The sequence below is a fragment of the Capricornis sumatraensis genome, chromosome 2 (genome assembly GCF_032405125.1).
Source record: "Capricornis sumatraensis isolate serow.1 chromosome 2, serow.2, whole genome shotgun sequence".
Classification (NCBI taxonomy): Eukaryota; Metazoa; Chordata; class Mammalia; order Artiodactyla; family Bovidae; genus Capricornis; species Capricornis sumatraensis.
Genome location: NC_091070.1, coordinates 131954231 through 131969002, shown reverse-complemented (window position 1 = coordinate 131969002; position 14772 = coordinate 131954231). Strand labels below are relative to the sequence as shown.

The 14772-nt window shown below is 36.2% G+C and overlaps 1 protein-coding gene across 4 annotated transcripts in view; it reads right to left on the bottom strand.

Annotated features, from left to right (window-relative positions):
- Positions 1 to 14772, bottom strand: part of ST7L (suppression of tumorigenicity 7 like) — a 65728-nt gene that overhangs the window by 49496 nt on the left and 1460 nt on the right. For 3 of the 4 annotated variants that reach the window (XM_068963594.1, XM_068963593.1, XM_068963596.1), the window contains exons 2-5: positions 14320 to 14402; positions 10410 to 10572; positions 5557 to 5611; positions 1331 to 1446 (exon numbers count right to left, since the gene is read on the bottom strand). In XM_068963594.1, coding sequence (XP_068819695.1) covers positions 1331 to 1446; positions 5557 to 5611; positions 10410 to 10572; positions 14320 to 14402 — 417 coding nt within the window. The remainder of the gene's footprint in view (positions 1 to 1330; positions 1447 to 5556; positions 5612 to 10409; positions 10573 to 14319; positions 14403 to 14772) is intronic. The other variant, XM_068963595.1, reaches the window with a different exon arrangement.

The following is a 14772-nucleotide window of genomic DNA, read 5'->3' as shown; positions in this document are numbered from 1 at the left end:
TGGCAAGATCTTAATGACCCAGATAACCACGATGGTGTGGTCACTCACCTAGAGCCAGACACTCTGGAGTGTGAAAGTGCCAACTCACTGGAAAAGACCCTGAAGCTGGGAAAGATTCATGGCAAGAAGAGAAGGGGGCAACAAAGAATAAAATGGTTGGACAGCATCACTGACTCAATGGATGTAGTTTGAACAAACTCCAGAAGATAGTAAAGGACGGGGAAGCCTGGCGTGGTGCAGTTTATGGGGTCACAAACAGTCGGACATGACTTAGCAACTGAACAACATAAAGTGACTGGGAAGATTAAATTAGTATCTTTATATAAATTGCTTAGAACAGTGCTTCATATATAATAAGTATTATACAATTGTTGGCTATTATTAATGAAACTGCTTAAGACATCTGCAACATCAAAGCTATTCAATTACTTATATTTCCATCAAAGAACAAATATTAATATTTACAGTACACCAGGCAGTGTGTTAGATGATAAGGATTCAAAGATGACAAGTATAGTCTCTTATTTCCAAAGTTTCACACATTATTAGGGAGGACAAACATTAAAGCAACATCATAATATTAACAGATAAGTGTTTACAATTGAATAAACTAACTAAAATTATTTTACTGAGGTTTGGACCAAGTCCTGTTGAACTGCAGAGAAGATCAGAGAAGGCTTCCCAAAAAATAAGACTTTTAATTTTGAATGATAAAAGTAGAAGCATAGATAAGGTGGAAGAGGGCAAAATAGTTGTGATAAAGATCCCTGTCAATCAGTTGGACATGATTCAGCAACAAAATAACAACTTTAAGCCAAATATTTAAGAGTCTCCATACTCACTTCTACAGAAAAGATTAGAGAGAACTAAACTCAGACACTTCTATGATATTGCACAACTTTACAATGTTTCTCTGAATTATGACTGGAATAAAATATACCCAATTTTTCTCTGCATGCTGTGCCCCAATGTTTAACTCTGCCTTACTCTTTTTTTTTTTTTTAGTGTAGGATTTCAGGTGTTAATTTCCCCAACCAAAACTGGGTACACTATTCTCTGCATAAGCAATTGTTGGATTTGATCTGAAAGGTTTTTTAAGTTGTAAAAGAAGCAACTAAATTTGTATAAAATAATTTAAATTCTGTATAAGACAAAAGAGTATAATAATAACCTAGTTTACAATCATAATTAGTTTCAACTTATTCTGGGTTTCTTATCAATGATACAAACAACTCCAAACCAAATAACTCTGTATAATAAATTACTCTAAAAAACTTTGAAAATAATTTTAATGACTACTATTTACCCCAAAAACAGATATGACACATACCTGTATCTGAAGGACGTAAAAAGTCTGTGTCACAGGTGAAAAAGGTCTGATGGTCCTGAGCTGACAAATTCATGTCATAGTAAGTAAGTGGCTCTTTACCAGTCACCCAAGTGTATCTTTACCAAAACACAAGAAAATATGTAAATTGAACGTGAGAGAGCATCAATCAGCTACAATAGACACTACTTAAAATTCAAAATTTATTACTACAAATTTTATTTAAGGATATTTCAAAAGCTTATTGTAATCAATAAAACAAAAGAGACAACCTACACAAACTACTTAGAGTACAATAATAAAACATCTAAAACCAAAAGGGAAAGGGCTAGATTATTCAACAAACAGTGCTTCAAAATTGAATCTGAATGGATAAAACAATTTGACTGAAACATATACCTCATTAAGTATACTTAAATTCTCAGTGAATTAGAATTAAATATGAGAAGTAAAACTACAAAGAAGCTATAAGAAAACATCCTAAAACCCTCAGGAATTAATAGCAGATAACAACCTGGCTAATAAATTAAAATAACTGATCTTTACTTTTCACCTATAAAATTGGCAAATCTATGTCATCAAGAGTGAAGTGGGATATCGATTCACACATATTCCTGTTATAAATTGGTATATACATTTCTCTTTCCAGAAATCAATTATATAGTATCAAGAGTCTTAGCGCCACAACTACTGAAGCCTGCATGCCTAGAGCCTATGCTCCACAAGAGAAGCGACAGCAATGAACAGCCTGTGCACGGCAAGGAAGAGTGGCCCCCACTTGCCACAATTAGCCTGGACGCAGCTATGAAGACTCAGCGTAACCAAAAACTAATTAATTAATTAGTTTTAAAAGAGGCTTAAAAATAGTCACACCTAGTTAGAGGATGGGCAAATGGAATTCCATTTTACCACTCTACTTTTATTTTTGAAATTTTTCAACATCAAAAGAAGAAAAAATTCAAAGGGAAGAAAAAAACTGTTCACACCTTTCGATTCAGTAATCCTAGTGCTACAAATCAACCCTAAGAAAATAATCATATATGTGAAAAAATATTTGTATCTAAAGATATCCTTCTAGAGTAAGTGTTAACAGTGAACTATATAATCTGTGATCTGGAGAGGGGAGCAGTAGGTAAATTATATATGTTACCTCTACAATAAGATATAGTACAACTGTCAAAATTCATGTTTTGAAGAAATTCTGTGGGAAATTCACATATGGTAAATTTCATATATTATGATGCTCAAGTTCTGTTTCCATATATGCATATATAGAAGAGAGTCTGGATGAAAACACTAATAGCAGTTGTCTCTTCATGGTAGAAAAAGGTGATTTTTTTTTTACTTTCTTTCTATACATCTCTTTATTTTCCAACTTTCTATGAATAGGTATATATTTTGCAATCAGAAAAGGTATTTTAAAAGCACATTATATATACATGATCAAAGATTTTTTAAGTTATTTAATAAGTTGTCTTGCTATTTAAAGTTTTTAGCTATTTTGCAAGAAATTATCATGAAGAAAAAAGAAAAAGCAAGTATTTGTTCACTTAGCAAAGTTTGGTACACATTCTAAAATAATAAAAAATTTTAACAATCTATATTAATCCCAAAATGATTTGAAGCAGTTAAAAAATACATGTATAGTATCAACAACTTAGGGATTCCCTGGTGGCTCAGTGGTAAAGAATCCACTTGTAGTGCAGTATATGGATTCAATCCCTGGGTCAGGAAGATCCCCTGGAGAAGGAAATGGCAACCCAGCCCAGTATTCTTCCCTGGAAAATCTCAGGGACAGAGGAGACTGGCGGGCTACAGTCCATGAGGTCACAAAAATCAGATACAACTTAGCAACTACACAACAAAACAACAAATCAATAATCTAAATTAGAAGCAAATTTTAAAATTCTCAATAAAGTAAAACAAGGATTGGGCCATAAAATGGCCCACAGCAAAGAGTTCTATAAATTTGCTAAAGATGGGCTATAATACAAGTCTAAGGAGTGCATCAAGGCTGTATATTGTCACCCTGCTTATTTAACTTATATGCAGAGTACATCATGAGAAACGCTGGACTGGAAGAAACACAAGCTGGAATCAAGATTGCCCAGAGAAATATCAACAACCTCACATATGCAGATGACACCACCCTTATGGCAGAAAGTGAAGAGGAACTCAAAAGCCTCTTGATGAAAGTGAAAGAGGAGAGTGAAAAAGTTGGCTTAAAGCTCAATATTCAGAAAACAAAGATCATGGCATCCAGTCCCATCACTTCATGGGAAATAGATGGGGAAACAGTGGAAACAGTGTCAGACTTTATTTTGGGGAGCTCCAAAATCACTGCAGATGGTGATTGCAACCATGAAATTAAAAGACGCTTACTCCTTGGAAGAAAAGTTATGACCAACCTAGACAGCATATTCAAAAGCAGAGACATTACTTTGCCGACTAAGGTCCATCTAGTCAAGGCTATGGTTTTTCCTGTGGTCATGTATGGATGTGAGAGTTGGACTGTGATGAAGGCTGAGCACTGAAGAACTGATGCTTTTGAACTGTGGTGTTGGAGAAGACTCTTGAGAGTTCCTTGGACTGCAAGGAGATCCAACCAGTCCATTCTGAAGGAGATAGCTCTGGGATATCTTTGGAAGGAATGATGCTAAAGCTGAAACTCCAGTACTTTGGCCACCTCATGCAAAGAGTTGACTCATTGGAAAAGACTCTGATGCTGGGAGGGATTGGGGGCAGGAGAAGAAGGGGACGACAGAGGATGAGATGGCTGGATGGCATCACTGACTCGATGGACATGAATCTGAGTGAACTCCGGGAGTTGGTGATGGACAGGGAGCCCTGGCATGCTGTGATTCATGGGGTCGCAAAAAGTCGGACACGACTGAGCAACTGAACTGAACTGAAGCTTCCCAGAACCACACAATAATTACCAATGCATTTTAGACTTTCACATTAAGACAAACTAATCATTCAAAAAGAAGCATTAAGAGTTCCTTATCCTGGGCTTCCCTGGTGGTTCACTGGTCAAGAATCCGCCTGCCAATGCAGGCATGGGTTCAATCCCTGATCCGGGAAGATCCCGCAGGCTGCAGAACAACAAAGCCTGTGTACCACAACAGTTGAGCCTTTGTTCTAGATCCCAGGAACCACAGCTACTGAGCCCATGTGCCACAATTATTGAAGCTTGTGCGCCTAGAGCCTGTGTTCCACAACAAGAGAAGCCATGACAATGAGAAGCCAGCACACCACAACTAGAGAAAAGCCCACACAGCAACAAAGACCCAGCACAGCCAAAAATAAACAAATAAGTAAAATTATAAGAAGAGTTCCTTATACTAAGATAAGAAATTTCTCTTTAAGATTTTCATGAAGTAGGTACTATAAGATAACAAGAATAACAGCCTAAAAGCTTTTTAATAAACACAGTGAGAAGTTCAAGGACCTGTTTCTTGCAGAATCCCTTAATATAGGCTAATTGCATCTATCAGAAAAGGCTAGCTTTGGCTTCCCAGGATGTGACTGTCCTACACTATCAAGTACTTAGGCACAGGGATTACTGCTTAATCATTTTGCATCCCCGTCATTTTGTACAATGTCCACATACAGTAGACATAAACTATTCCTTGTTCAATGAATTAAATGACATACCCCATGCTATCCCCAGGTAAAACACAGCCCCTTTCCAAACAAATAAAGTTATCTTTTGTCATAAGTTTCAAAAGTTTTCTCATTTAGAGTAAAAACCAGAAGAACAATGGACACAATAGTGTAACCAGGGAATGGCAATATAAAATACAATATAAAAATGGCATACCCTGTACTGTTGCACAAATGAAATTTATATTCACATTCAGATTGATATCTTCTAGTAAACTGTCAAATAACTGTCAAATTTGAAATTGAGCACATATGCACAGGAATATGCTGACATTTATAATTTTTCTTAACCTCATGAATTCTTTGAAAAGGCTTTCTGTCATAAACCAAGGACCAAATGTACACTTATTATATATCACAAACATGGCTTGAAGCAATGTTTCTCATGATAAAAGTAAACATATTCAAGATGCAGAAACTTAAACTCTGGGCTAATCATTTTACCTTATTATATATCCATAACTCCAACTAGAAGAGCTGATATATCTGTAAAAATAAATGTTTCCATAATACATTTACTCTAAAACCAATGCCATAATTATACTGAAAGCAAAATGTAATACCTTCTATATTCTGCTCCTCTGAAAAGATTTAGAGGATTTCTCCATACTTTACATTCTAAAAAAAACAAAGAGAGAAAGGGGGGAATTAAGACAGTTTAATGTAGTTAAATACTAATTTAGCCAACATGGTAAACACAGTGCTGGCCACATATAACACAAAGAAGAATAAGGCATGGATCATCCCTGCTGTCACACAGCATGTAATCAAATCTAGTTATTCCCTTATTTCTGCCTCCGTGACCTTTGGTCCACAATTCAAGTACAGCGCTTACCATATTACAAAGTGACTGTTTGGTTTACAGTTTCTCCCTTTAAAATATAAGCTTTTAAAACTTTGCTCATTTTTGCATTTCTAGAACCTACCAGAGAATCTGAACTAACTTGTTTAACTGAATTACATGTGGCATGAGAATCAGTTATGTAAAGTATCACCTAAACTGTGTGAAAAGTGCTATGGTAGAGAGCTGTTTTGGTCTAAGAATAAAAAGGAAGTGATTAAGTTTGCTCTAGAGAAATAACAGGAGACTTTAGAAAGGAGATGACAGTTAAACTTGTTTTTGTTGTTGTTTAGTCATTCGATGGACATGAGTCTGAGCAAGCTTCGGGAGCTGGTGAAGGACAGGGAAGCCTGGCATGCTGAGCTCCATGGGGTTGTAAAGAGTCAGACGTGACCGAGCAACTGAACTGAACTTAGTCACTAGGTCATGTCTGATTCCTTGCAACCTCATGGACTGCAGTGCGCCAGGCTTTAAACTTGAACCACTGTAAAAAATGAGTAGATTGTTGCCAGATGAAGAACATTCTAAGCAGAAGTAGTATTAGAAAATCACACACCATAGTTCAATTAGAGTACATGGGGGAAGATTAAAGTACACAGAAGAAGGTGAGAGGGCTTCCGTGATGGCTCAGATGGTAAAGAACCTGCCTGCGATGTGGGAGACCTGAGTTCAATCCCTGGTTTGGGAAGATGCCCTGGAGAATGGAAGGCCAACCCATTTCGGTATTCTTGCTTGGAGAATTCCAGAGACAGAGAAGCCTGGCAAGCTATAGCCCATGGGTTGCAAATAGTCGGAGATGACTGAGTAACACCTAAGAAGGTGAGGAGAGATGTAAATAAGGCTACAGAACAGACTAGGGGAAACTGATGAAGGAGCTTATACACTACATAAAGAGCTTAGATATTATTCTTAGTAAGAAGCCATCAAATGTTTATAAATAGAAAGATAACAAATATCAGGTCTTTGTTTAGATCAGTAGTTGTCAAAGTACCATTCATGGAACTACAAAGTAACAACACATTTCATAATAAATGAGAAGGCATTATTTGCCTTTTTAACTTTTTGAGTGAGTGAAGTCGCTTAGTCATGTCTGACTCTTTGCAACCCCATGTACTGTAGCCTACCAGGCTCCTCTGTCCATGGGATTTTCCAGGCAAGAATATTGGAGTGGGTTGTCATTTCCTTCTCCAGAAGATCTTCCTGACCAGGGATTGAACCCAGGTGTCCCTCATTGTGGGTAGACGCTTTACCGTCTGAGCCACCCTGAGAGCGAGGGCGTCCTTAAATTTTGTGCCCCAAGCATCTGACTTGCCTCACACTAGTGCAAGTCCTGCAAAGTTGGGCTGATGGTACAAAATCAATGGTTTGTAAAACTGCTGGTATTTTTTTTTTTTTAACTGCTGGTATTTTAAACTAGTAGTCATTGGATTCCTCACCCCTAATCTAGTAAACAGGCAAACAAATATGAAAGTTGTCTTCAATATAAGCAATTGTTTTTTGAGCTGAACTAACTTTTTTTTTCTGTGGAGTATCACTTTTATCTGAAAGAATCACCAAGAGACAACTTTATGATTATTCAGATAAATACCTGGCAGACATTTTTCTCAATGAACAAAGTAGGTCTGCCAAATTCAAGGAAGAAAAAACAGTACTTGCTGCTGATGATAAAATTTGAACTTTCAAGTACATATTAGAATTTTGAAAAACTTATATTAGTTACCATGAACTTGACAATTTCCCAATACTTACAGGCTTTTCTGTGAAATTAGTGGAGATATTAATAAATCTCATTTTAAAAAACTAACAATGAATCAATATTTGGAAGACATACATAACTCATTGAATGAGTATTTTCTAAATGAACAATGAAAGACCCATTCAAAATGGGACACCAAGGGATTTTAATGTAACAGAACATGCAGAGTTACTTGGTATAGCATCAGATTCCATACTGCAACTAAACTTTAAGAAAGTATCTCTCAGTAAATTTTGCTGTTGTATTAAAAAAGAATATCCACAACTTTCTGAAAAGGTTATTAAACTATTTTTCCCTTTTCCAACTATGCATCTGTGTGAAAACAGATTTTCTTCATAGATGTCAACCAGAACATTTCACAACAGGCAATGCCAGAAGCAGATATGAGAATAAGCTATTTTTTTTAAATTAAGCTAGATAATAAAGAGATTTAAATGAATGTAAAGCAATGGCAGTCTTCTGATTAAAATTTCCTATTTGGGGAAATGTAATTATTTTTCATGATATGTGTATTAGCTCAGGCTACCATAACTAAATACCATAGATTGGGTATAGTTATATTAGAGGTTAGAGCTTCAACACATGAATTTGAGGTGGGAGAGAGTTCAGTTCATAGAAATATGTTAACATGCAATGGGTTTCTGTTATTTTTAAAATAATTAATATTGTTAAAATTTGTTTCAATTTCTAATATGGTAAATATTGGGCATATAATCACTATTTAAACAAAAGCTCTGTGAGGTACTCAATCATTTTGAAGAGTATAAAGATTCCTAGATCTAAAAAGTTTTTGAGAACCACTTTCTTATAGTAAGGGGAGAGAATGTGCTAAAAGGAGAAGTATCATAGGCAAGGAAACTAGTTAGGATGCACAGCAATAATCCAGGAAAGAGATATTTAAGGCCCAGATATGGGCAATGAATGCTGAACTAAAAGGTAGAACAGAGTCAAGATAATTTTTGAGGGGAAAACAATGAGGATCAATAGTCTGGAGAAGGAAGGGGAAATAAAAGAGATATTATCTAAAACAATTCAAAGGTTTCTCTTATGGAAATTAATAGATTTTAGGATTATGGAGAGTATCTATTGACAGAAAATTAGCGGCTTCACTTTGGACTGTAAGCTTAGGATTGCTGAGGGCCATCAAAGGTGAAGATTTCTAGCAGAGTTAGAAATGTGGGTCTAGAATATAAAAGAGATCTTGAGGGCAGAAATTTAAAATTGGCTCTCCCAATATATACGTCTATGGAAGACAATATTATAGAGTAAAATGCAGATACCCAGGGAGAAAAAGTGGAACCAAAGAACTTTGACTCAGTCTCATAATAGGGTGTAAGATTGTATAATGCATTATTGTTATAATTATTTACAACTGGACCATGAGCTTCCTTATGACAGATCTATGTCATATTCATTTTAACATGCCTTATTCTTGAGAGCTTGTTTGGAGGTTCTAGCAGGGCAGCGCAGCTACTCGTATATCCTTGACCAAAGACTGGTCCTCCTCTCTCGGGGATGGTCATACTCTTCCACCAAGCGCGCAGCTTTGGGAGGGATGCACATGGAGCAGTAAGGGAGGAAGGGGACACCTGCCTAGACAGCCAGATGAGCCGAATCAACCCTGGCAATCAACAGGGTGACAGATGTCACAACCAGATCACCCTCACATCCAATATGCCTTATTCTTAAGAGTTCTATAATTATTTTATGAAAGGGGAGAAAGGAGAAGAGGAAAGAAAATTACCATTGTTCCTTCCCGTACTTCCTGAATGGCTGTCAATCCCATCCCTACTAATCCTGGTTAACTCCCACTCATGCTTTATGGCTCAGTTTAAATGGTTCTTTCTCAGAGAACTTCCCTGACCACACATAAAAAGTGCCATCAATTTCACTCAGGTAGTATTTTTCTACTAAACTAATATAAATTTCATGTCTAGTTTACTGAACAAATGAAACATTATGGCATTCTACAGAATTAACTCATTTGTATTATTACCATATGATTATAACCTATACCAAATGAAAGTGAAAGTGAAGTCACTCAGTCCTGTCCAACTCTTTGAGACCCCATGGACTGTAGCCTACCAGGCTCCTCTGTCCATGGGATTTTCATACCAAATGAAAGGAACAATAATCCAAAAATGTCACTTCTATTTGGCTTCAAAGATTTTACTTTCCTAATTGTATAATTACTAGATACATATAGAAGAATGGTCTACAATTTAAGTATGACAACAGAATATTCATACATTGATAACAGATTTTGATGTCTTTGTAAATATACTGACAAGAAAAAATATTTTTCCTAACTTTGCTCTCTTGGCAGAGATGGCTAATTGTCTCTGTTCTTTCCTTTATCAGTAATAAAATCCCCTTATCACCTGGGCACATGTACACTGAGAAAATGATTACAATTTCTAACCTCCCTTACAGCTAGTTCTAGCCATTTGATAAAGATCTGACCAGTAGAAAGTAAGTCAAAATAGTATGTAATGCTTCTGGGAAGTATCCTTGGCTGCTGTGGGGAAAGTGTCTTTCTCCTGGCCTGTTCTCCTTCCTGCTGACTAGAATGTGGACTTAATGGCTGAAGCCAGAGCAACTGTCTGGGAACACAAGGAAAAACTGCACAGGAGCTGGCAGGCTAATAAAACAGAAGGAGTAAAAAAAAAAAAAAAAAATAGGCCTCTGATGATCATTGCTCTCCATATCAGCCATTAAACCTATATTTAAAGGACAAACTTCTATTGTTAAACGTTTTCTATCTGCCATGGTCAAACACAATCTTAACTATACAGCTCTGAAAACACATTTCATTTCACCTGACAAATTCTGCCTGCTGGTTTCACTCTCTCTGTTGTTGGAAGGAGAACCTGGCTCTGAAATGCTGCTTTCTGTTCCTCCCATCAATGGTCGCAAATGGCTTACAGAAACTTGCTCAATAAAAGATGTGCCATGCTTATGAAAGTACCACCATTCAAATATCTGTGACAAAGAGAAAACATCTTTCATTTAAAACAGAACTGATCAGCAGATATGAGCTCAAGTCAAAACATTCTCTCAAGACATTCCTGTTTAATTCAGTCTTTTAAATGTACTTTCCTTTCAAAAAACAAGCCAAACACAAGATTCCCTGATAACACATACCAAGCTGAGGTAAAATGCCTTTTTATAGCTTTGTCATAAAATTCAGACAAGCTTAGGCAACACTAGAAGAAATAGGCCTGTAAATAAAGCATTTTAAAAACAGTGTCTAAGCTATTAATAATATGTTATGTTACAATGTCATTTTAGTCTATCTGTAGCACAACTAAAAGAAAAATAATTTTGAAACAACTAGTATGATGTGCTTTGGAGAAGGCGATGGCACCCCACTCCAGTACTCTTGCCTGGAAAACCCCATGGATGGAGGAGCCTGGTAGGCTGCGGTCCCTGGGGTCGCAAAGAGTCTGACACAACTGAGCGACTTCCCTTTCACTTTTCACTTTCATGCATTGGAGAAGGAAATGGCAACCCACTCCAGTGTTCTTGCCTGGAGAATCCCAGGGACGGGGAAGCCTGGTGGGCTGCCGTCTATGGGGTCACACAGAGTCAGACACGACTGAAGTGACTCAGCAGCAGCAGCAGCAGTATGATGTGCTTAACCACTCGACTAGGGTTAGAATGCCCACAGTGACTCCCAATTCAGCCATACTTTAGCTGTGTGTTTTGTGTAAGTCACTTAAATTCTCAGAGCCTCAATGTCCTATCGAGCAAATGGGGTTGACAAGAATTAGAAGTTCTTCTGAACAATAAAGTACTAATCCAGTATTTGGCAGTACTATTAATGTAGGTTAAGAGTCAGGTTGTTTCCCATACTGAACTACTTAAAAATCAGGATATTCCTTTCTTTCTGTTTCCACAGTTTATCACTATTATAAGAGGCAATCGAAAGCAGCTCTCTGTGTTGAATTAGCAGAGTGTTTCATATTTGGATATTCCAGCCTTTTCAACTCCCTTTGCTGGCTTCTTTGGGTGTGAGCTTAAACGACATGTCCAAAGGGAATTTTTCCTGATTCCACAGAATGGAAAACTATTTTATGCACTCCCATAGGCTCTTTTTTTCTTTTCAGAGTAATCTTTGTACTCATAATAACTAAACAACTGGCTTTGCTGCTGTTCTTCAAGCTCCCAAGCATACAACCTCTTCAGGTAGAAATAACACAGCACAACTAGCCTCCTCATTTCAGGTGGTAAAAGAAATTATAAATAAACTTTGCTAATAAAAACTCATCAATATTTCAAGGGTAATGACACAGTTCAACCTTTAAAATGTTACTTGAATTCCTAATTTTTATAAATTTAAAACTCTGATTTGAAAAAAGTAACAAATTTTAAAAATTGATTACATATTATGTTATGAATCAATATTATATATATATGTGTGTGTGTGTGTGTGTGTGTCTAAGTTTTCTCCCCTCCTTATAAATGAGAAAATTAGGACTCAATTCATGTTACTTGCCCAAATGGCAGAGTCAAGACTCAAAACTACATGGGCTGGTTCCAAGACCAGTGCTTTTTCCACTATATCAGCTGTTTAAATATAGTTTATCTCCTTTATTTAGATTTTTATCAGTTCAGTTCAGTCACTCAGTCGTGTCCCACTCTTTGCGACCCCATGGACTGCAGCATGCCAGGCCTCCCTGTCCCTCACAAACTTCCAGGGTTTACTCAAACTCATGTACATTGAGTCAGCGATATTATCCAACCATCTCATCCTCTGTCATCCCCTTCTCCTCCCGCCTTCAATCTTTCCTAGCATCAGGGTCTTTTCAAATGAGTCAGTTCTTTCCATCAGGTGGCCAAAGTATTGGAGTTTCAGCTTCAACATCAGTCCTTCCAATGAATATTCAGGACTGATTTCTTTTAGGATGGACTGGTTAGATCTCCTTGCAGTTTATTCTATGGCAAAATATGCTAAATTATGAAAAGGTTTCATCCAGAATTCAACAATTTTTTTTAAGTCAAGAGAAAAGTCTCTTTTTCATCTGGCATTTCTCTTTAACAAAATAGTAAAGTGTCCCTATAGGAAAAAAAAAACAAACCTCCAATACAAATGCTATTATTTTTACATTTCTACTATAGTTACAGAGCACCACCTAGAGATGAGAAAAAATTCAGAAAAATTTCATTCGCCATGCATGCCATAATACTTCCTAAGATTTTTATCTGTAGCAGTATTTTTCCAGAGTTGATAATAGGAAACACTAGCTCCTAAAGATATTAATAAAGATTACAAAATTTTTAAAAATCTTTTTAAATTAAAAATGATACCATGGTTAAATAAAGCAAGAGGATACATTTGAATCAGTTCTGTTGAGATGGATGAAACTGGAGCCGATTATACAGAGTGAAGTAAGCCAGAAAGAAAAACACCAATACAGTATACTAACACATATATATGGAATTTAGAAAGATGGCAATGACGACCCTGTATGCAAGACAGGAAAAAAGACACAGCTGTGTATAATGGACTTTTGGACTCAGAGGGAGAGGGAGAGGGTGGGATGATTTTGGAGAATGGCATTCTATCATGTATACTATCATGTAAGAATTGAATTGCCAGTCTATGTCTGACGCAGGATACAGCATGCTTGGGGTTGGTGCATGGGGATGACTCACTGAGATGTTATGGGGAGGGAGGTGGGAGGGGGGTTCATGTTTGGGAACACATGTAAAAATTAAAGATTTTAAAATTAAAAAAAAAAAAAAGTAAAAATAAAAAAAAATAAAAAAAATAAAAAAATAAAGCAAGAGGAAACTGAATTAAACAGGTTTTTGTGTAACTTCTTAGAATAACATGGCCAAAATTCATCAAGTGCTACTATGTTGTTGCCAGTTTTCACACACATTATCTCATTTAATCCTCATAACTGTGAAACTGATACTATTTTTTTTTTGCCAAGTCAGGCAGCTCATGGGATTTTAAAGGTTCTGGACCCGGGATCCAACCTGGCCTTCAGCAGTCAAACCAGGGAGCCCTAAACCAATGGACCACAAGGGAATTCCCAAGTTGATACTATTATAATCCCCAATGTATAGATGAGGAAATTGGAGCTTTAGAAAAGTTAACTCACTTGCTTGAAGTCACACAACTAAAGTGATGGTTAGTCTAGTTTCCAAACTCTACTCTTAAGGACTCTAGAGAGATAAAACACTCTAGGCAGGTAGACTATAAGCCCAACTCAAGACACATATAAATTTTTAGTCTGCTCAATGTTGCCAGCATTAAAGTACTGGAAGACTTAAGATAAAAACTTTACATCCAGGTTTTCTTGAAATCATTTGAAAAAACTGAAAATTCTAGTAATACGGTCTGCAAATCTACATGGCAACAATTATCTTTAGCCTTTTCTAGAAGGAACATGTCCTGTCCAGATTATCGAGTCTTCAAAGTAAATAAAAATTTTATTTTTTACACTCTGCCCATTTTACTCATTTTTGTTACTAAGCCAAGCTTATGAGCATTTAGTTGGAGAATTTGCCTCCCGCTACACTCCCCACAACATACAGTCTTTTATATACAAATGAATACTACCAATCTCTAAAAGTAGAGAGGAAGTTGCAGTGTTTTTTAAAATGTTTTCACATTTTAAGAATGCTAATCTATAAGTATTTATAATTATTATAACCATTTAAAGAGATTTGATTTTTAGATAAACACCAAAGCATGAAGGAAATGAAACTACTTACAAATATTAGTCCTGATATTAGAGAAGATGTCCCTGTAAGTGCCACATAGAATCTGGGTGTCAATGAATTTAAAAATACTGTCACTGCCAAAAAAAAAAAAAACAAATCAACGTTTAAAAGTATTGAAGTTACAAATATGTAGGTGTCTTTATGAGTGGAGGAATATAAGTAGATTAATATCTAGTATGAGATTCATTTGAAAAAGTTGTAATTTTTTAAAATGCTACTTTGCATTCTCATTGTATCATATCTTAAAAATGCCTTCACACATGTAAGGAGATCATTTAGCTTGCTGTTGAGAATAAAACCAAGAACATCATAATTTAGACAAGAACTTTTGCAGTTCCACCACATATATTACAAAGGATTAAAACTATTTTCTAATTATTTTGGTGACATCCAAATCAGTGTTTCAAATTAGAGAGAAGGAAATAGTGTAGTATTTGACAGGTC